The sequence below is a fragment of the Cervus elaphus genome, chromosome 8, assembly GCF_910594005.1.
Source record: "Cervus elaphus chromosome 8, mCerEla1.1, whole genome shotgun sequence".
Taxonomy (NCBI): Eukaryota; Metazoa; Chordata; class Mammalia; order Artiodactyla; family Cervidae; genus Cervus; species Cervus elaphus.
This window is the reverse complement of record NC_057822.1, coordinates 45,155,012-45,177,023: the sequence shown is the minus strand read 5'-3', so window position 1 is coordinate 45,177,023 and position 22,012 is coordinate 45,155,012. Positions and strand designations below refer to the sequence as shown.

Here is a 22,012-nt window from a genome sequence, read left to right as displayed (position 1 = left end):
GAAAATATGAAATCCCAGGAAAATTCAAAAATTTATTCTGAAACTTTTGAGAACACTCAGAAAAGAAAGAGATAACCATTAGGCACCAAGAAGAAGTCAAGCAGGACTGAATGATTTGCCTGTTCAGTAGAGTAACTAGAATGCAAGATGAAGAATATGCGGTAGATAATGGTGTATATGGATTTCATCAAGGCACTTTTCACAACATCTCAAGATCCTATTATGAGTTTAATGAGAACTATGAACTGAATAACAGAATAGTCAAGGGGATTCACAGCTAGGTTTGCATAATGAAGCCCAAGGAGTACTAAAGAATGGGTCCATGTGATCACAGGGTGATCTATAGACATCCACTTGTGTTATTCTCTAGATCCTTTATCAATGACTTGAATGACGATTACTCTGATAAAAATAATAGAAATAAGAAACATCTGTTGATGTTCCCTCATCTAGAAGATGACAACAATAACGCCTATCTTGCAGGAACATCCTGAGGACTCAGGAAGTAGACATAAAGAGATAAAATTATACAGCATGGTGCCTGAGGGGATTTTGTTTTCTTCACTATTATAGCCCCAACAAGTAGGCTGGTGCCTGACACAGAGAAGGTGCTCAGAAGTGTTTTCTAAGTGAATACCTTTTGAATGAATATGTTCAGTAAAGGGTGAAAGCGAAAGGCATTAAGTCGTTTCCGACTCTTTGCGTCCCCATGGACCATACAGTCCATGGAATTCTCCAGGCCAGAATACTGGAGCGGGTAGCCTATCCCTTCTCCACGGGATCTTCCCAACCCAGGGATCAAACCCAGGTCTCCCACATTGCAGGCAGATTCTTTACCAGCTGAGCCATAAAGGAAGCCTAAGAATACTGGGGTGGGTAGCCTATCCCTTCTCCAGGGGATCTTCCTGACCCAGGAATTGAACCAGGGTCTTCTGCATTGCGGGCGGATTCTTTACCAACTGAGCTATCAGGGAATAGCAGTGTTATCATGAGACGTCTTTGTAAAGCAACAGACTGATTATTCACAGGTTTGAAGAAGGGGAATGCTCTGTCATAGCTAAATTTATTTTTTCCCATTATACCGCATAGCTTCAGGATTTTTTAAAATCGAAAGTAAAACTATGACATTTAGGTCATGTTTGTAGTGTTTCCTCAGTTCTTACCCCATTTCTTCCCTGGGAAGAATGGGGTAAGGACTTCCAGTCTTCTCATTTTGTCTAGTCAGATATTATTTGAAAGCTTGAAATGAAAAATGAAATCAAGTTAAGTCTGGCTGATAGCCATTCAGAAATAGATTTTTTTCTCTAAGTAGATTAATTTTCAAAGACTTTTTCCTCTTTAAGACTTCCTTATTTTTAAAAGAAGCATTTAGTAAAACAACAGGAATGTTTCCAGTGTCTAATTATCTCTTTTTCAAGACTGAATTTGGTAAATTACATAGTATCAGCCGTTGGTCATCTCCCAGGTAAAAAATAAAACCAAATGAAAGCTTTAATATAATTTATGACTTTCTTTCCTAGAGCTAAGTGAAACTCGGCTTCATAGCTTTTGTTTGTTTGCAGGCCTTTCATGTTAGTCAGATTAAAACTAATGTTTTTACAAAACTGTAAGGACAAAGAATCAAGTTGAACTGGTTTTAAAAAAAACACTCCAGTGTTTGATTCAGCATTTCAAGAATAGCAGAGAAAATAGAGTCTGGTTTCTGACAATGGGGTGGGATGCGGAGTTGGGGTGGGGTGGGAATGAGAAGGAACTCTCCCATTTGCTAAAAGGAAAAGGAAACAAGGATGTTATCCCTTCACTGTTAGGAACAGGACAAGCGTATAATTGAAACCAAAGCACATAACACCTTTTCACATACTGCCTTCTGATGTAATCTAATTACTTACTGCCTGCTAATCTTATCTCCTTTAGGAGCCTATCTTAAAATTATGCTGCGTTACCATTAGCTAAACACATCTCATCTAGCCAAGACACATAGTGGACTCCCAGTAAATATTTGTGGAGTTCTGTGGACTACGCAGCTGGATTTTCTTTCTGGCCTCATGCATGGCTGACTCGTTTATGCCAGAGAGCTTTTGGTTTTGCTCTTTCTCTTACCTGAAATGCCATTCCCATCATCAGCAGTACTGCCTCAAAGCAGTGCAGAAGAGCGCATCCTCTCAGAAGCCCTCCCTGTTTAACCCACCTAAACTGAAGCCGTCTCACCCATCGAGAAGCCTGTTGTATAAACAAGGCTGTAGCCATTTCAGAACGATTTGAGATTCTAATTTCTCTTGGCTCTCGCATCACCCATACCCCTACAATATACACACCTCAAGAATGGAATTGAGTCTTATTTCCCCCAGTGACACACACAGGCACACCCTTGCACATGCAGTGTCCACCCATGGGAAGCACACGCAAAGGACTTGTTCTACAGCTGGGTAATGGAATTTTTTCACATTAGTGAAAAAATCCAGGCAGCCCTGATTGTTTGTCTCTATCAGTCTGCCAAGAATGGGTATAAATGGAATCAAGGCTGTGAGAGATGGATTTTTTTCATCAGACAAATGATCAAAACCTCATACATTTACACCTCAAAATTGCTTTAAAGTAGATTGGATGACTAACAGAAAGTCTTCCAAAGGGAAGTAATATATGGTATTATATTTATTTGAGAGACCTGTACAATATTTGAACTACTGTACAAAACCAGTTTTGATTCATTCAGTCTTTAGAAAAATGATTTGGAAGAGATTAAACTATATATCCCTGTGGCTTATAGACAGTCATGAGCATTTGGTGCCTTCCAAACTTCACCCAATGTGAGTTGAGCCATAGGCAGGCTGGGACTCAGAGCAAGGTGTGAGCTTTCAGGCATCTGATTGTTGTGCTCTAAAGGAAGGTTTACAAAGAACCCATAGTGTGCATAAGGGTGTCAACAGCAACAAAAATCCATGTCTGTAGCTGGAGTTAGAGAGTATTTCATGGTGAGGTTAGGGGTTAAATGTGTTTAGCATTGGACTGGAAACCACTCTTTTTTCCTTATATTCTACCGAAAAGATACATTTTCCAAACAGAGCGTAGGCTTTGATGGAGGCGAACTGGAGGGCTAGTCTAGCTACCTCATTATCCTGCATACAATTCTCTGAGTTAAGAAAATAAGTAGGAGATGTTGAGGAAGTTACCTGATTAAGGACATGGGATACATGGGGTCCAGTATGGGAAGATATAGAGGGCTTCAGTGTTCATGACTGGAACCCTGCTGGGTTGGAAGTAAGCGGGGAGAAGGAGGAGTGGATTGGAGGGTGTGTAAGTGAGGTGGCTAGAGCGGCATTTGACACCACTTGTTTTAATGGTGACAATGCTTGTTTTAAGTGATTCCCCAATACTCGGTGTTGAAACCCGGGGAATAAGTTATCAAAGACTCATTGCAACCAAGAAAGGAAAACTGAAAGTGAGAGGACATTTATTCCTCTTTTTCCACATGTCTTTATTGAACATTTCAAAGGTCAAGGACACTCTCCTCAGTACTTTGGAAAAGAGAAAGAACTTGAATTGATCAGAGACAAGCTTTTTAAAAGGAAGGGATTCTTTCTGTAATTCATTTCTAAAGTACTTATTAATTTTCCCAAAACAGCATATATTTCAGGTGGCAAATTTTTATTTTTTATTATAGCTAGAAATTGAAATAAAATTCACTAAGGCAGTGAATATGACGTCTAGAATTTTGAACCTATCGGTCAAAATGAGTTTTATGATCTGTGATTGCATTAGAATACACTCAAGGACATTAAAATCATGTTAATTCTCTCTTTTATGCATCTTGATACAGTTCCCTAAAATCAGCACGTATCAGAGGAGATTCATCATTTTCGGGCTGCTCTGTTATCAGCTCTAAGACTTTATCTGAACTTTGTCCTTCCCTCATTATAGCTGCTCATTGCCCTCTGAAGACAAGTACCTTGGAGATGAACTTGGTCACTAGAGCACTGACCACACCTGCTAGCCCCAAGGCAGGAAGCTGTGATCTGGCAAGGGTTTCTGAGTCATTCTACAAAGAAGAGGTATTACAGTCTTGGATTTACTTTTGCTTGTGCTGCAATTTTAAGAACATGATAAACAAATGCCTCTGTGGACCCCGAGCCTTGGGAGTCTCTGTCTGTCTCAGGAGGCTGCAGTTAGGCCTCAGCCTCCTGCTGCTACCCGCAGCTCCCTGGAATTGCCCTTCGCCTCCTTTTAAAGTGGCAGCGTCCATGCGAGGGAAGGGTGTATCTACATGAGGGCAACTTGTGGTCAGAAGATTGTGTTTCAAGGACCAGCTCCATCACTGGCCAGATGCATGGTCATAGCCTTTTGTGGCCTAGTTTGTCACCTGCAAAGTGAAGATGGAGGAAAGCAACCACAAATGCTATGGAGGAATTGATGAGATTATTTATCTATTTAGATTTATTTCACAGCACGTAATATGCCCCAAGCACTGTTTTAATCACTTGAAAAATATGAACTCATTTCACCTTCATTACTGCACTCTGAAGTAGTTACTATAAACATCGTCAGTTTACCGATGAGGGAACGAAGGTGTAGAGAGGTTAAGTAACTTACCTAGGTCCGCAAACCAGTCAGAGGCAGAGTTGAGATTCAAACTTGGTAAATTGCAGTTACTTATTTTCTATCATAAGAAGATACGGAAGAATCTGAATAGCAGAAAATGGGCAGTTTCCTCTTTGTGATCATTTAGGGGACCCCAATTCTGTGGCAAATAGATGGGGGAAAATGGAAACAGTGACAGACTGTATGTATTTTCTTGGGCTCCAAAATCACTGTGGATGGTGACTGCAGCCATGAAATTAAAATATGCTTGCTCCTAGGAGGGAAAGCTATGACAAACCTAGACAGCATATTAAAAAGCAGAGACTTCACTTTGCCAATAAAGGTCTGCATAATCAAAGCTGTGGTTTTTCCAGTAGTCATTAAATAAGGCTGAGTGCCAAAGAATTGATGCTTTCAAGCTGTGGTGCTGAAGAAGACTCTTGGGAATCCCTTGGACAGCAAGGGGAGATCAAACCAGTCAATCCTAAAAGAAATCAACCCTGAATATTCATTAGAAGAACTGATGCTGAAGCTGAAGCTCCAGTGCTTTGACCACCTGATTTGAAGAGCTGACTCACTGGAAAAGGCCCTGATGCTGGGAAAGATTGAAGGCAGGAGGAGAAGGGGCCGACAGAGGATGAGATGGTTGGATGGCATCATTGACTCAATGGACATGGGTTTGAGCAAATTCCTGGGGATGGTGAAGGACAGGGAAGCGTGTTATGCTACACCTCATGGGGTCGTGACGAGTTGGACACGACTGAGCGACTGAACACCACCACCAAAGATACTGTGTGGCTGGTGACTATGGTACCATAATTAACGCAGACAGCCCTGCCACACGGCTGCCTATGGGGCTCTCTGGCTGACTGCCCGGGAGTGGTTAGCGAGACGATAGGGTCCAGGAGAGGCCTGAACCTAAAGAGAAAGAGTGCCTTTCTCAGAATGTGTTGAATTTACGAGTGATTTTTCTTTCTTTCTTTCTTTTTTTAAATATCAAACCAGCAAACATACATATATAAGACTAACGTGCCTGTATGTGGCGCAGGCCTGACAGGCGGGAATGCCTTCTCTCTTCTGAGTTCTGATGGTTATCCCTGCCCCCAAGCTCCTCACACGGGCTTTTCATTGGTAAAATCCACTTTGAAAACTTCATTCCTCTGGGTGAAAGCATCACCCAAAATACAATGTATACACCCCTGGACATAATAGTACCTTATTCAGTGGGTGTACGTTTAGCTGGCAGTTGCCTCCAGTTAGGTCTGGAGCCAGGAACAGGTTTTAGAACAGGGAGGAGGTGCAGGGCGAGGAATGTTTGCTGATTGATTGACCTGCTGTCCTGGTGTCGCAGAAAGGTTAGAAGGCCTTAACTGACTCACAGTCTCAGAAACTGACCTTTGGAAGGACGACTGCGGTCCCAGCCCACACTGTCTCTGAGTCTCTGGGGCAGTCGGTGTAAAAGTTGCAAGTTCAGCCTTACAGCTCCGCCTTCCCCAAGTGGAGAAGAACGAAAAGCTGGGCATTCGCTAACAGAGCCTGAAAGCCAGAGCACGGGGCAGTTTTACATAAAGGAAACAAGCACTTTCGCAGAAGGTGAGTCCCTCCAAGCCTCAGGTGTCCTCAGCCACCATCCCACCCCCGGTTACCCAGCCAGCACACTCAGGATCCTGCTACCTACCCCAGCCTCCGACTCCACCTGAGTCACACTGTTAAGATGACTGGACGCAGTAAAAGCAAGTTGATAAAGGTGGTCAGTTCAGGGGAAAGGCTAATCTGTCTGTTGAGAAAGGCAGCCAAGCCGTGCGCAGGAAGCCCTGACTTGGACACCTTACCAAGTGAGTCGAGGCGGATTTTGTGAGAGAGGCTGAGGAGCAATGGTGCTGGGTTGGGGAGGAGGCGTGAGAGGGTCCGGCTGCCTCCAGTTCTCTTCTGCCTCAGCTCCCGAGCATTTCTCTCCCAGCAGACGCCATCATAGCCTGTTGTGATTCAGTCCGTGCCAGGGGCAAATGTTCCAAGGAAGTAGGAGGGACCTGACTTTCTCCGCTACTTTGAGAAAACCAGTCAGTGTTTACTAGGAAGGGTGCTGACTGAATGAAGCAGGAATATTGTGCGTTCCTTAGAAGAAAGGTTTTTGAAACCAGAATACGCTCTGGAGAGATGGTGGCTTTCTTTACCAGATGTTTATTCCGAGACACATGAGACCACTTCCCTGAACTGGTGGTGAAGGTAGAGCTTTGTTTGCCGGCTTTTGTTAGGACTTTTCTTTGCCAGGCCAGAGCTATAGTGCAGAACCACAGCAAGTGTTTTCTTTGGAGATGGGTATCAGTGTTTTCCTTCAAGATTTGCTGTAAAAACAAGCCGACTTCCAGCCTACCCCCTCTAACTGCAAGTACGCCCCTAACCCTCTGATGAGACTGGCCAGCTGGGTTGATCGCAACCCCAGTGGTGCTTAAGCACCACTTAAGCACCAAAACCTTAAGCCAGGTCAATTCCAGGTCTAATTTCCTGAGTCTACATGCTGCTTTCCTCCCCCACCCCCTCTTTTCTATATTTTCGCTTGTATATCTATCTCTGTCACATGGTTTAAGCTCCTTTGGGGGCAGGTATTTTTTTGGACTCCAGAATCACTGCAGATGGTGATTGCAGCCATGAAATTAAAAGACGCTTACTCCTTGGAAGGAAAGTTATGACCAACCTAGACAGCATATTAAAAAGCAGAGACATTACTTTCTCCACAGTGGTCTGTCTAGTCAAGGCTATGGTTTTTCCAGTGGTCATGTATGGATGTGAGAGTTGGACTGTGAAGAAAGCTGAGCACCAAAGAATTGATGCTTTTGAACTGTGGTGTTGGAGAAGACTCTTGAGAGTCCCTTGGACTGCAATGAGATCCAACCAGTCCATCCTAAAGGAGATCAGTCCTGGGTGTTCATTGAAAGGACTGATGATGAAGCTGAAACTCTAATACTTTGGCCACCTGATGAGAAGAGCTGACTCATTTCAAAAGATCCTGATGCTGGGAAAGATTGAGGGCAGGAGGAGAAGGGGACGACAGAGAATGAGATGGTTAGATGGCATCACTGACTCACTGGGCATGGGTTTGGGTGGACTCCGGCATTTGGCGATGGACAGGGAGGCCTGGTGTGCTGCGATTCAAGGAGTCACAAAGAGGCGGACACGACTGAGTGACTGAGCTGAGCTGAACTGAACTCCTGGCGTCAGGAGGTCCGAGTTCAGCTCTCGGCTCAGGCGCTGGCCTGCAGCATGACTTAAGGAGCTCACCATCGTGTGCTCACATTTCTTTCTCTATAAAATGAAGGTGAACCTCGTCCACAGGGTCTTTATGAGAATTAAGTGAGTTCATACTTGGGTACACAGCGAAGTGTGTGTGTGTTAGTCACTATGTCGTGTCCAGCTGTGTAGCCCACCAGGCTCCTCTGTCCAGGCGAGAATGCTGGAGTGGGTAGCCATTCCCTTCTCCAGGGAATCTTCCCGGCCCAGGGATCAAGCCTGGATTCTTCAGTCTGAGCCACCTGGGGTATACAGGAAGAGTTCCGAAAGTGTTATTTTGTGATCATTGCCAACATTCTCTGTAGAGCCCAGCATGTTGTAGGTGTTTAGTAAATGTTTGTCAGATATTAAGAAAAAACTCTGTGTAGGAATTGCCATAGCTGGGTAAAGAGCTGGGGGAAAGGGGAGAAAAGAAAGAGAAGGCATGCTATTTCCTTTTCAACATTTGGGGAGTCGGTGTGAGGTGCTTTGGTGCTCTGGGGTGTGAGGAGAACTGTGCTTGATCTTTTGTCTGAATGCTTCTGGGGTTTGGGATTTGTTCCGTGGGCAGTAGAGGGGTGGTGGGCAAGGCGTTGTGATCTGTGGGCAGACAGCTTATTACAGCATGCTTGGAGAGAATGGATTTATTCTTCCGAACCTCGAAACGCCGGCCACTTCACCTTTCCCAAGGCATCTCTGAGGATGTGCCTGTTGTAAAGACTTGAGCTGACATCATAGCATCTTGAAAGAACTGAGCATAATTGAATTGCTGATACAAGTGGGTACTTGCACTGGGCCCCGCTCACCCACATCTCTATGGAAACACATGTTTGCTTGAAAGCCCAGCAATCAGAAGCAGAGTCTTCCAGGAGCCAGCATTGGGTCACTTTTAGAAAAAGGCATTTATTTATATTCTCGAGCTGTCAGAGACCTATGCAATGAAATAATTTCAAATTAAATAGAAAAATCAGGCCACAGATGAATGCTAATAGAGCCTGCCATGCACCCTCCCCCTGTGCTCTCAGGGGCCTGAGATCCACGCGTTTATTTTAGCTGTCCTTTGCTCTTTTGCTCCTATTTGCATTCTGCTGCAGTGAGTGAGGAGGTGGTTTGGCACTTTATGCAAAAATGGTTAATCTTCATTCATACGCATTTGCCGGTACTAAAATGGAAAATGCAAGGCTGGGCTCGCCATCAAGCCTGCTTTGTGCTCTCCCAGACCACTCTGTGTGTGTGCAGGGTGTGCAGAGGCGTGCAATCCACATGACTCTGCCTCCTCTACAAGCACCCGGGGCTGTTGAGTCAAGACGTTCTTGCAGAAAGGTCTGAAACTTGCATCAGCCCGTCTTGCCCTGGATGTGCTCAAGTGATATCCTAAGTGATTGGAAGCATTTATCTGCCTCTGGAAGCAGGATTTTTCAAATAAGTATTGACTGTTAATGACCTGTTTAAAGAAAACATTCAATTTTCTTTCTTCCCCTTACAAAGAACTTGGTAAGCAGTGACATTTCTAAACCAAAGGCTAACCCTGCTTTTCAAAAGAGGCAGAGACAGGGCTTTTAAATGTGAATTTTTTTCCCTGACATTTGCCCTTAAAATGCTTTTCCGTGAAGCTGTTCTAAGAGTGGATTTAGTCCACTGAAGTGTCTGAATAAAAATGCAACCTTGAGATCTTTTCTCCCCCCTTCAAATTAAACAAAAAAAGTCTAGGTTAGGAGTCTTCATATGAAAGTCATATTTCAGTCACCATTCCCTGTTTCATTGTTTATGTGTCCTCATTCCTAATAATTAAAGCAACTTTCCTCCAAGGAGCAAGGCACTGCACAAGAACCTTTATTAAACTGTGGGAATTAAACCACAGAAGAAAGAGCTGAAGTACTTGGAATATGAGAGACCTCAGTAATTACAAGACCAGATAAGGAACGGCAAAGGTGGGCGTGAAAGGAAAGAGCACAAAACGGAAGAGAGATTAAGCAATGGAAAAGTTGAGCAATGGAAAACCTGTATGTTGTTACATTTAGACAAGGTCCCGGTTTTATAGCGGGAGCACTGTTTCCCTCTTGAGCTAGCATGTCAGCCCCCTTGACTGTGCTTAGGGGGCGGGACAGTTAGTCCTTGGACAGCTTAAAGGTGATTTTTACAGAGAAGTAGCCAAATATATGGGAGACAGCCCCATGTCTTTTTTTTGTTAAGGTAAATTTTCAGCTTTCAGCTGCTTTGGCTGCTCACGGCTCCCATCACCCCGAGGGCCCTTACGGACTTGAGTACCTGTGAGCTAAATGGGGCCACAGAGGCCCCGAGCTCTGAAGGCTGGAGAAGATGCCATCCCAAAACATGGCTGTGGGAGTTCAGAGCATGGTACTCCCAAATATACAGCTTTGGTGTATTTGGTGAGCTATGGGCACTGAAAAACAGCAAATACAGGGAGAGGCTTTCTTTGAATCCGCTTTTCTGCTTAAAGACAGAGCGTCCAAAGAACTCCGTTGCCATAAATTCCCTCCCTGGTTGGTGAAACTCCCAGGGAGGGGGGTGAGTCTCATCACAGAAGAGGAGACTAGAATTGACACCACACTCAGCAAACTTTGTCACAAGCTATCATAGCTCCCATCTGCTCTTTTAAGGACCTGTTTGTCTTTCTTAAAAATCATTTACTGTCCCCTCAGAGGCTTATACCCCCTCTGCTTTCCCTGTTAAGATGGTATTTATCATGCATTCTAGGCTACCTTGGGGAGAATTCTTCACTTTTCCCTGACTATCTGCCATGTGTCCATGAGATATGGGGTTTCCCTTGTGGCTCAGATGGTAAAGAGTCTGCCTGCAATGAAAGAGATGTGGGTTTGATCCCTGGGTAGGGGAGATCCCTGGGGAAGGGAATGGCTACCCACTCTATTATTCCTTCCTGGAAAACCCCGCGTACAGAGGAACCTGGCCGGCTACAGTCATGGGGTCGCAAAGAGTCAAATACAGCTGAGCGATGCCATGAGATATACGTGTTAATAAGCATGTGTTTGTTTTTATCATATTAATTTGTCTTTTATTACAGGGGTCCCAACTAAGAACTCAAAGGGTAAGAGGGAAATTACTTTTCCTCCCTTAGAACTCCATCCTCTTTTTCTGCAGCCGGAGACCTGAGGCCCTTATACTGTACTCTGAGAACCTAGAACCTCTGCTCAAATGTTCCACCAGGACGAATGCTGGCCCCATAGATAAATTTGCAGCCTCTCCCTAGATCTCTATCAAAACTCGTCTGTCCTGTCTCCCATTCTCTCAGAGCACCACTCTCTGTGAAGGGCCAAATGATGGCAGTAGAGAATGAAATAAATTAACGTATGAAGTCACCCTTTCTTCAGGAGATGATAGCATGCCATAACCTAAGTAAGAATGTAGACATCTCTGAAGAGGTTTTTCCATCTTGGGCATCGGCACTCTGGGAGATCATGGGGCGCTGTGTTTTGGCAGAGAGGCTTTCTGCTACTTTTCCAGTCACATCACATTATTGATTTCCTCCCCACAAGATTGGGGCTTCCCAGGTGGCACTGGGGATGAAAGAACCCACCTGCTAATGCTGGAGACATAAGAGACCCCTGTTCAATCCCTGTGTGGGAAAGATCCCCTGGAGGAGGGCGTGGCAACCCACTGCAGTATTCTTGCCTGGAGTATCTCACGGATAGAGGAGCCTGGTGGGCTACAGTCCACAGGGTCACACAGATTCAGACACTACTGAAATGACCTAGCACTTAGCACCACCAGATCAGTCCCAATCCTTCCTCTCCGAGGCAGCCGCGAGACGCCGTCTCAGGATCTATGTGATCACACTGTCAAGGCTGTACAAAAATTGGCTACAGAGACACTTTAATTACTTTAATTTAGAAAGATGTAGTAGTTAAACATTAGACCCTGGAATGTCGTGGCGCCTCTGGGCAGCATCATAGAACCGGAGAAGCAGCTTGTTGGCCAAGGGCCCACTAAATGCAGCTTCTAACACTCTCATCAGAGGCAGAAGCCACAGGAAAACAGCCATCTCTTTATAATAGGTACATTCCTGCCCATTCCCATGCGAGTTTAGTGGTTTGCTCTGCAGTCTGTGTGCCCTGTGAATGTATAATACAAGGCATCCATCACGTCCCTGCCTGACTGGAGAAGGCAGTGACTGGGGTTGGTTTTATTCTCCTTGCAGAGTTCTTTCTGCAGTTCATTAGGTAATGCACTCCCTGACTTGTTTGTGATGGTTTTGAAGTGTCTTCAGCACAGTGGCTCTGGGCTCCAGAGTCACAATGCCGGTGCCTGAGTCACTGACCATGGACCCTGGGTCAGTCACTGAACCTCTGTTGCCTCAGCGTTCACGTGTATGAAATGGGGATAGTCAGTTTCTACTTTATAGGGGTATGAGGGTTAAATGGATAAATATATGTCAAGCACGAAGGAGAGTGCCTGGCACAATGTTAGTGCTCCATATTTATTGCTATAATTACAATTAGTATGTTGGTGAAAAGACCATTCCCTAACAAGGTAATTGGTAGGAAACCACCCCCTAAGCCCCCGCACCCTGCTTATCTGTCCAGGCTCCTGGAGAGTCCGTTTCTTGTGTGTAGTGACTGGGATCAAGGAAGAGGTTCATTCTTAATATTCCCAGGCGGTGGATCTCACAGTTTAGTCTCCGTGGGTCTGAATATGCCCTGGAGGGCTGGTTGGAGCACTGACCGCTGCACCCCCTCCCAGAGCTTCTGATCCAGTCCTTCTGGAAACTGAGAATTTACATTTCTAACAAGTTCTCAGATGCTGCTGCTCCTCTGGGAAGCCCACTTGAAGAGCCACTGCTCCAGGACAGCAGCTTCTAGCAGATGTAAGCCACATAGGCCGTGTAAATTTTTCTGGGAGTCACAGTAAAAAAGTGAAAAGAAATGGGTGAAGTTAAATTTTAATAATGTTTTATTTAACTCAACACATCCAATATTATCATTTCAACACACCATTGACATAAATTAGTATTGAGACAGCTTACATTCCTTTTCTGTAGCATGCCTTTGAAATCCAGGAAGTATTTTACAGGACATTCCAGTTCAGACCAGCCCACAGTCAAATCTGGCTTTGCAAGTAAATGACATGAGGAAGTTTCTTTTTTTGACCTCCACCTTCCCATACCAACTGACGTTCTCTATTAGGTTTTTATAAATCATGGGAGGACTTTGCATAAATGACCTTGAAAAAATTGTTTCAATGATTATTTAAATTTTTTTTCTTATGTATTTCCTCTGCCTCTAAATTCCATTCCAGAAAAGTAATAGGACAGCTGAGAACAGGAAAGTCAGTCTAAGAGTAGTAATAGGTTTCAGAGAAACAAAAGTGAAACTTTTATTACTGTCCACACGGTGAAACAGAAGCGAAAACAGAGACTGGGCTTCCCTGGTGGCTCAGATGGTAAAGAATCCACCTACAATGCAGAAGACCCGGGTTTGATCCCAGAGTCAGGAGATTCCCTGGAGAGGAGAATTGGCTAGCCACTCCAGTATTCTTGTCTGGAGAAGTCCATGGACAGAAGAGCCTGGTGGGCTATAGTCCGTGCAGTCACAAAGAGTAAGACATGCCTGAGCAGCTAACACCTTCTTTTACACTGTTAACTTTTTACACTTTATATGATTGCATAAGATACATTAATATATATGTAATATCTTCTTCAGTTGTCCAGGTTGTTGTATATATTAACCTTCTCTGAATTGTATTAATTAGAAATGCTGAAACAAACATATGTTCCAGAATTTATACTCTTCGGGTTTATTTTTCTAAAGAATATTTCTCTTTTTTACAAACTAATAGATTTTCTGTCTAGCATTAATGCATATTAAGTAAGATCTTTGCATAAGTAAGTTCAGTTTGATATAACTTTGCACTGAAGTGATTGGTGGTAACTATAGTTTTGCATTATTAATTTTACACTGGAGAAGTGTATAGATGATATATTGGTGATAAACAGTGAAATTCTTCCCTTTGGGACTGATATCTTTCCTAATAATTTTTTGACTATGAAACATGCATCTAGACTGAGGTAAGAGATCAATCTGAGATTTCATAAATAAAATTTCAGTCAACAGTTTCCTTGATCTTTATTTTTCTCTGGACTATATGTAAAATTGAAAGCCAAAGTATAAAATTACAGGAAAAAATTTTCAAACATTCCTAAGCTGTTGAAATGTTGTGCCAGGATCAAGACTTGTGTTTCTGGTTATCTTCATTTTCTATTGATTATTTACATGCATGGGACATGTATGTGTGGATTTGAATAGTTAGGCCTCAGTCATTGGTCTAAGAGCAATTGTAAGTGATAACAGGATTAGAAACCAGGTTCTTTCCCAAGAAGTCAGAGTGTGGGATCATTGTACCTTTCTTTTGGATTTAAAACTGAGATCAAGCTATGTTACTGATAGACCATCAAGGGTGGTGACCAGGCGTGGTGAGAAGGGAGGAAATAGGTCTGTGGGCCCCAAACTTCTTTCTCTCACTCTCAGCTTCCAAGGCTTCTCAGGTTTACCCAGAGGATCTGCAACTTTGAGGGATGGAGTTTCAAGTTGCTGAACTCTGGACCTGTCATTTAGGAGGAGGTGCCAATATATTGTTTCTTAGAAGAAAAGTTCCTTAACTATACAAATTAAACAAGTCATATTCAGGGGATCTGACTGTCCAGATACAGTTCATAACAGAGAACAGAATCCCAGAAAACAGGGGCATAGCATAAAAGCTTTCACAAAAGCGAGGGGGTCAGAGGAAAGGCAATGAACACAGGATGCTGTGCCAGGGTGAGGCGTGCTTCGGAGTATTCTGGGCAGGCTATTGCCAAGCCCAGGTGTGGACACTCAGCAAGGACCTTTGACAATGAAGATCAGCCTTGGCCTCGTTGTTCGTCTTTATTAATGAAACCCAATTTAACAATCCAAACTCTTAATTCTAACCACTTAAACTCTTAATTCTTTAAGGCAAACCAGATTTACTTTCTGTTTATATTGAAATCTTTCCTCTAGTTTCCATAACTGGAGCTGTAGCTGATTTTTCAGTCTCTCTGTTACACACCAACCAGCGGAGAGCCTTGGCATGCAGAGGCCATTAGAGTCCAGCTGGAAGGGATGGCCTGTAGAGGCAGCCCTTCACGCAGGGGGAGAAAGAAAAAAAGAGCATAAAATAGACAAATAACAGCTCCCTACAAATTATTTTTATCTTATCTTCCCATCTCAGGAACCTGTAATAGCCCCATTCTACCCTCACAGCCAGCCTTTTCCTCCCCCCACCAAAATAATATTGTAATTAATCTTACTGGCATCACAACCAAAGAAGAGTCTTCCTTGACTTAGACACCGAGGTCAATGAGAAAGGGAATTGCCAAGGAAATTGTGTATTTCTTTGAACCAAGCTCACCATTCCATACTGCCAGTTACTCAGATCTCAGAAATTTTCTGTGCTCCATGGAATTCCTCCCTGATTCTTCTGTAGATTATAACACTCCAGTTTTAGAAAATGCTGCACACTCAAATCTTAGACATCAAAGCAAAACAAAAACAAAACCCTTTTTCTATCAGATTTCACACATCTATAATGGCAGGAGTAGATGTGTCTGGAAGACTTAGCTGATCTAGTCTGATGAGAGGAATTGTGGCTCAGATCCATCCTGACACACAGCCCCAAGCCCCCCTGTATCCTTCGAGCCTTCCTTACTCCACTGATGCAGCCTGGGTCTCTTTCACTACCTCCCCCATCCTCATTCTCTCTCACACATACATACACTATCACATGTAGAAAAATCCATGCATACGCTGTCTATGTTTCCATAATGCCAGAACCTCCATTTGAATAGGAAAGTCAACCATTCAAATGTCTTCAGATATCATGCTTATCGACCGTCTTGCAGGCACTGTGGTAACTGACCAAAGGTTTAACATCTATGGCTTATTCAAAAAACAAAAAACACCTGATATTTGTCCTTATACTTCACATACCATCTCTATTCACTGTTATGGATAATCAGAAGATAATCCTATTGTCTTTTACTAGTAACTCTCAGGGGCAAAAATATATGAGAATGAAATCCAGACATTATTGCCAGCTAGCATTATTTACTTTCTCCCTTATGCCAAGACAGAGGATACAGGATTTACCATTTGGAAGAGCTGGTGAAATGGGAGGTGTATCCAGTGGGATGGGCCCTCTTTGCTGAGTATATGGAAAGGAGCTGTCTCTCTGGGGATTGAGTATGCAGGGTCCCCCACCACAGCGCCCAAATTCATGTGTCAGTGGCAGTATCATTTGGAAGCTGTAAATAAAATTTTACTGTTTCTAACATTAATATTTCAGTTCAGTTCAGTTCAGTCACTCAGTCGTGTCTGACTCTTTGCAACCCCATGAACCGCAGCACACCAGGCCTCCCTGTCCATCACCAACTCCCGCAGTTTACTCAAACTCATGTCCATTGAGTCAGTGATGCCATCCAGCCATCTCATCCTCTGTCGTTCCCTTCTCCTCCTGCCCCCAATCCCTCCCAGCATCAGGGTCTTTTCAAATGAGTCAGTTCGTCGCATCAGGTGGCCAAAGTATGGGAGTTTCAGCTTCAGCATCAGTCCTTTCAATGAATATTCAGGTCTGATCTCCTTTAGGATGGACTGGTTGGGATCTCCTTGCAGTCCAAGGGACTCTCAAGAGTCTTCTCCAACACCGCAGTAGAAAGCATCAATTCTTCGGCACTCAGCTTTATAGTCCAACTCTCACATCCATACATGACCACTGGAAAAACCATAGACGGACCATTGTGGGCAAAGTAATGTCTCTGCTTTTTAATATGCTGCCTAGGTTGGTCATAACTTTCCTTCCAAGGAGTAACTTTTTTAATTTCATTGTTGCAATCACCACCTGCAGTGATTTTGGCCCCCCCCCCCAAAAAAAGTCAGCCACTGTTTCCACTGTTTCCCCATCTATTTTTCATGAAGTGATGGGACCAGATGCCATGATCTTAGTTTTCTGAATGTTGAGCTTTAAGCCAACTTTTTCACTCTCCTCTTTCACTTTCATCACGAGGCTCTTTAGTTCTTCTTCACTTTCTGCCATAAGGGTGGTGTCATCTGCATATCTGAGGTTATTGATATTTCTCCCGGCAATCTTGATTCCAGCTTGTGCTTCACCCAGCCCAGCGTTTCTCATGATGTACTCTGCATAGAAGTTAAATAAGCAGGGTGACAATATACAGCTTTGATGTACTCCTTTTCCTATTTGGAACCAGTCTGTTGTTCCATGTCCAGTTCTAACTGTTGCTTCCTGACCTGCATACAGGTTCCTCAAGAGGCAGGTCAGATGGTTTGGTATTCCCATCTCTTTCAGAATTTTCCACAGTTTATTGTGATCCACACAGTCAAAGGCTTTGGCATAGTCAATAAAGCAGAAGTAGATGTTTTTCTGGAACTCTCTTGCTTTTTTGATGATCCAGGGGATGTTGGCAATTTGATCTCTGGTTCCTCTGCCTTTTCTAAAACCAGCTTGAACATCTGCAAATTCACAGTTCACGTATTGCTGAAGCCTGGCTTGGAGAATTTTGAGTATTACTTTACTAGCATGTGAGATGAGTGCAATTGTGCAGTAGTTTGAGCATTCTTTGGCATTACCTTTCTTTGGGATTGGAATGAAAACTGACCTTATCTTTAATAACAGATAATAGTATATGGATTCTTATTTGAGTGGTGATAGAGTTAAGGTTACATATTACCAAGCTCAACAGAAGGTAATGGATCTGAATTTATGCTTTATTTAAGACCTAAGCCTAAAAGAAAATGGTGGGGAGAAATAAGAATTTTTGCAAGTTAACCTTGAATGTTTCAAATCTAGATACACTCTTGGTTTTTCTAGCTTTGAGGTAAGCTATTTTGTTTCACTTATTTATTTATTTTGGTGTGATCTTAGTTCACCAACCAAGAATTGAACCTATGCCCTCTACATTGGAAGCATGGAGTCTTAACCACTGGATCATTAGGGAAGTCCCCTAGATACACTCTTTGTAGCGAAAGTCAGAGAACATAAGAAAGAGCTTCAGTGGTTCTTGATTGACGAAAAGCACATAGAAAGTAAATCTTGATTGACAAAACATGCAAGTTGACAGTATATTGATATCTTGGCCTGTCTAGCCGCTAATTTCTGCTCCAATCTGTCCATTGTAAGTCATTTGTGCTCAATTTCAGAAAGAGATTGAATCTATAAAAGACTTACGGTCTATCTTCTTTAATAATGGCAAAAGATTTAGACCAGATGAGAAGGTAATGCCACAGCTAGATATTAAGAATAAAGATCTTCTCATAGTGGCCACTTCTCAAAGAATATTGGACACCAAAGGCTTAAAACCTAAAGAACTTTAGGAAACAATGATAATGGGCAGTTTTAAAAGTGCCTCTGAGACTAGAGATCATGAATTTATAGTCATTAAAAATATGATAAAGGTATATATGTGTAGATCCAAAAGGATTTTCTATACTGATAAGTGAAAATGCAAGCTTTAAAACTGTTATGTGTTTCTTACGTTTTAATCTGGAACCATTTCTCCTGTTTCTTCCTAGAGTGTTTTGGTGTAGTTATACACATGCAGGAAAGACTCAATCAGTGTTTGCTATGTTGAGATTAAAAGACACTGAAGCAGGAGAGATTATGATGACAGTGCTCAGTTAAAATAGCACTGTTTCCTCCTCTCACTGTTTTTTGTACCTCATTCTTTTACATAGTAAGGAACACAGATTAGGTGCATACCTGTCTGATTTTGTCATTTTCTGCGTCGTACAGTATGAATTAAAGATTTTATGTTGTCATCTGGAGTTACTGTAACATGCTTTTAGACCGTATCTAAGACAAGTGCTTAGCTTGAAAGTACTTTTATATTCTAAATAGGTATTTATGATTATGATTATGGCGAAATGAAATTGTTTACTATATTGGACGAGAGCATAAAAACAACACATTGAGAAATCAATTTTGAAAGTTAATCTTTTTTTTTTTTTTCCTTCTTGGTAGGGCTTATTCCACTAGAAGCAAGATGGCCGAACTCAATACTCATGTGAATGTCAAGGAAAAGGTAAGATATAATTATATATTGGTTTGCAGAAACTCCAAACTGGATAATGTAGTCTCTAGCTAGTAAAAACTCAATTATAATGGAACAAGAGGAAAATGGTTTGGGGGCTGGGGCGGGGAGGGCGTTGGTGAGGGATACATAATAAGTTTGACACAGGAGAAAACCATTCCACACAATCATAACTAGCATTTACTGAATGTGTGTTACGCCTATTACATTCATTTCCTCATTTAGTCTTGACTATAACCCCATGTAGTTATTTTCATTTTACAGAGGAGGGAATTGAGACACAGAGAAGGTAAGTGCTTTGCCTGAGTTCACATAGCTAGTAAGCACCAGAGCTGGGATTTGAAGCCAGCAGTGCCATTCTACAATTGATACTCTTACCCACCACGCTGGGTTCCATCTAAAAGCAAGGGTGTTATGTTCCATCTCCAAAAACAGCCTCACAGACTTATCCAAAGCGTTACCTAGTGGTCATGCTGGGTGGCCTTTACAGTTTCTTTCAACACAGAGTTCAAGAGTCTGAAAATCCCCCCTCCTCATTATTTGTTGGAGGCTGATGATATCTCAGAGTCCTTCCAAATCTTGTCCTCCTCTGTGACTTTCCTCCACTTCGGGTCACAACCCCTCACCTGCCATATGTGCTGCCTTGCACTGTTAGCTCTTAAAAGGTCATCAACTGTGGATCATCGGAAATGATGGAGATCAGTTTGTCCAAACCACTCATCCGCACTAGGGGAAATAAGGCCCTCCCGAGGCTTGTCCATGGTTGCCCAGCAAAGTGAAGGAGCCTCCTCCGGAACTCCCTCCAGCTTTCTACATGGCTGGCTGCCTCCCACCTCCACTAGGCTGTGAACTGCTTGAGGGCAGGAGTTTGTCTTTCATCTCTTTGTATCCTTCTAGTACCTCAAATACTGAATGAACAATGAGAGAAGTAGCATTGCTGGAATCCTTAGTAAGTTTGCCTCCATTTAGCCGAGAAGTATCAGACGCCTACTTTGTCCTCTACACTGTTCTAGAGGCTGTCAATGTGGCACTGAACACTAGATGAGGTTCCTGCTCCCTTGGAGCTTGCTTTTTAGGGCAGGGAAACAGAGAGTAAACACAGGAACAAGTAAATGAATGCGATCGTTTCAGATAATGATGTTACCACGAGAAAAACACAGCAGGGTGGCACAGGTAGGTGGATACCTAGGTGGGCGTGGTCAGGGCAGCCCTCTCAGAGCAGCTGATGCAAGCTGAGATAGAGAAAACAGGAGAGGAACACCATGCAATGACCCAAGGGCAGAGTGTTCCAGGGAGAAAGGCGAAAGCGGCTGCCTGAGGAGGACGAAAGTTCATCGTGTTCAAAGAGCAAGTGGGCAAGTGGCCGAGTTAGCCACAGTGCAGTGGGCAGAGGAGTGGTGATGGGAGGCGAGATCAGAGAGCAGGGCACGAACCGGCATTGGTAGAATTCTGGCTCTTCACCTGTGTGTCCCTCAAGCCCCACAGCATCTGTGAGTGGAAGCCAGGGGTCCACGAAGCTGGACGGGGAAAGACGAATTTTCATCTTTACTCACATCTGGATGAAGTTTAGCATTTCCTTTGATCATGAATGTAGGCAAGGGAGAAAGACAACCCATAGGGGTAGCTGGAGTACCTGTGACTTTCACAACTAAAAATCGCACATATCTTCATATCAAATTACATTTGTTACGGATATCCTGAAGTGCTGTTTGTTCATCTCTGTTGCAAAATTGGAGCTTCCCCAGTGGCTCGGCAGTAAAGAACCTGCCTGAGACAAGGGTTCCATCCTCGGGTCAGGAAGATCCCCTGGAGAAGGGCATGGCAACCCACTCCAGGAATGCCTGCCTGGAGAATCCCACGGACAGAGGAGCCTTGTGGGCTACAGTCTGTAGGGTTGCAAAGAGTCGGCCACGACCGACGCGACTTAGCACGCACTGTAGAATTACTGAAGCTACAGAACTTGCCACCCTGTTGTGTTATTTGATGTTGACAGAGAAGCACATATATATTACTGTAGCATAAATTTTTTATTAATGTCAGTGTTATTTCAATATGAGTGATTTACTCTGTAATCCTATGTACTTTAGTTAAATATTATTCTGAGAAGGACCCCCAGGTCTTTACCAGACTGTCATAGGAGTTCTGTGCCCCCCAAAATTTAGAACCTGACATAGAAACATGTAGGCTTTTATTCAAAGGGCCAAAGTAGCCACCGAACGGAATTCAGCAGGAACATGAGCTGACACGGTGTGTTTCTAAAAGCTCCCCCGGCTTTGTCGGCTGTGCTTAGCTGTTCAGTCCCTCAGTCGTATCCGACTCTGTGACCCCACGGACTGCAGCACCAGGCTTCCCTGTCCTTCACCATCCCCCAGAGCTTGTGCAAACTCATGTCCATCGAGTTGGTGATGCCATCCAACCGTCTCATCCTCTGTCATCCCCTTCTCCTCCTGCATTCAATCTTTCCCAGTACCAGGAAAAGTTATTTAACATGAAGATCTATAAACAAGTACTTCTTGTTTGATGAAGATACAAAGGCTTGAGACAAAGTGATTTGGTCAAAGTCAGACTTTCAGGGAATGTGAAAGAGCAAGGATTTAAACTCAGCTCTGTCTGGTTCTGGTTCTTCCTCTATATTACCGCTTCCCGGAGTTTTCCACCAAAATAACCCCAGAGCACAGAAGAACAAACCTCCTACTTGGGGACATGCTCAAAACCAACTTCCACAGAGAATTTCCTTGGGGTCTTCTGTGTTATCTTAAAAGTGGGCGCACATTTTTTATCTATTGTATTCCATAATATATTCCTTATATTTTATTAATACAGAACTGTGTTCACTTATTGACCACTGAGTGAATAGTGGCAGAAGTCTGTGCCCTTTTATACTGTGGCTTCATATTCTCTGTGACTCACAGTCATATCTTCGGGCAAGAGTGTGTTCCCAGTTGGGGAAGCTTGAGTTTGGCACCACAGTGCTGACCAAATATTGGCCCCTTTTCAAATGTCTGTTGATGGATGGGCTGAGCAGCTCTTAAAGTTGGGTTATGAGAAGGAAAAGCACTTTAAATAATCAGTCAT

General features: G+C 43.3%; 1 protein-coding gene across 6 annotated transcripts in view; it reads left to right on the top strand.

The window, feature by feature from the left end:
- Positions 1–22,012, top strand: part of SPATS2L (spermatogenesis associated serine rich 2 like) — a 182,425-nt gene that overhangs the window by 67,163 nt on the left and 93,250 nt on the right. For 4 of the 6 annotated variants that reach the window (XM_043910449.1, XM_043910448.1, XM_043910453.1 and 1 more), the window contains one exon: positions 18,868–18,928. In XM_043910449.1, coding sequence (XP_043766384.1) covers positions 18,890–18,928 — 39 coding nt within the window. In that variant the 5' untranslated portion in view covers positions 18,868–18,889. Of the gene's footprint in view, positions 1–4,030; positions 4,050–5,941; positions 6,169–18,867; positions 18,929–22,012 lie in introns of those variants that run through there. The other 2 variants (XM_043910451.1, XM_043910450.1) reach the window with 2 other exon arrangements.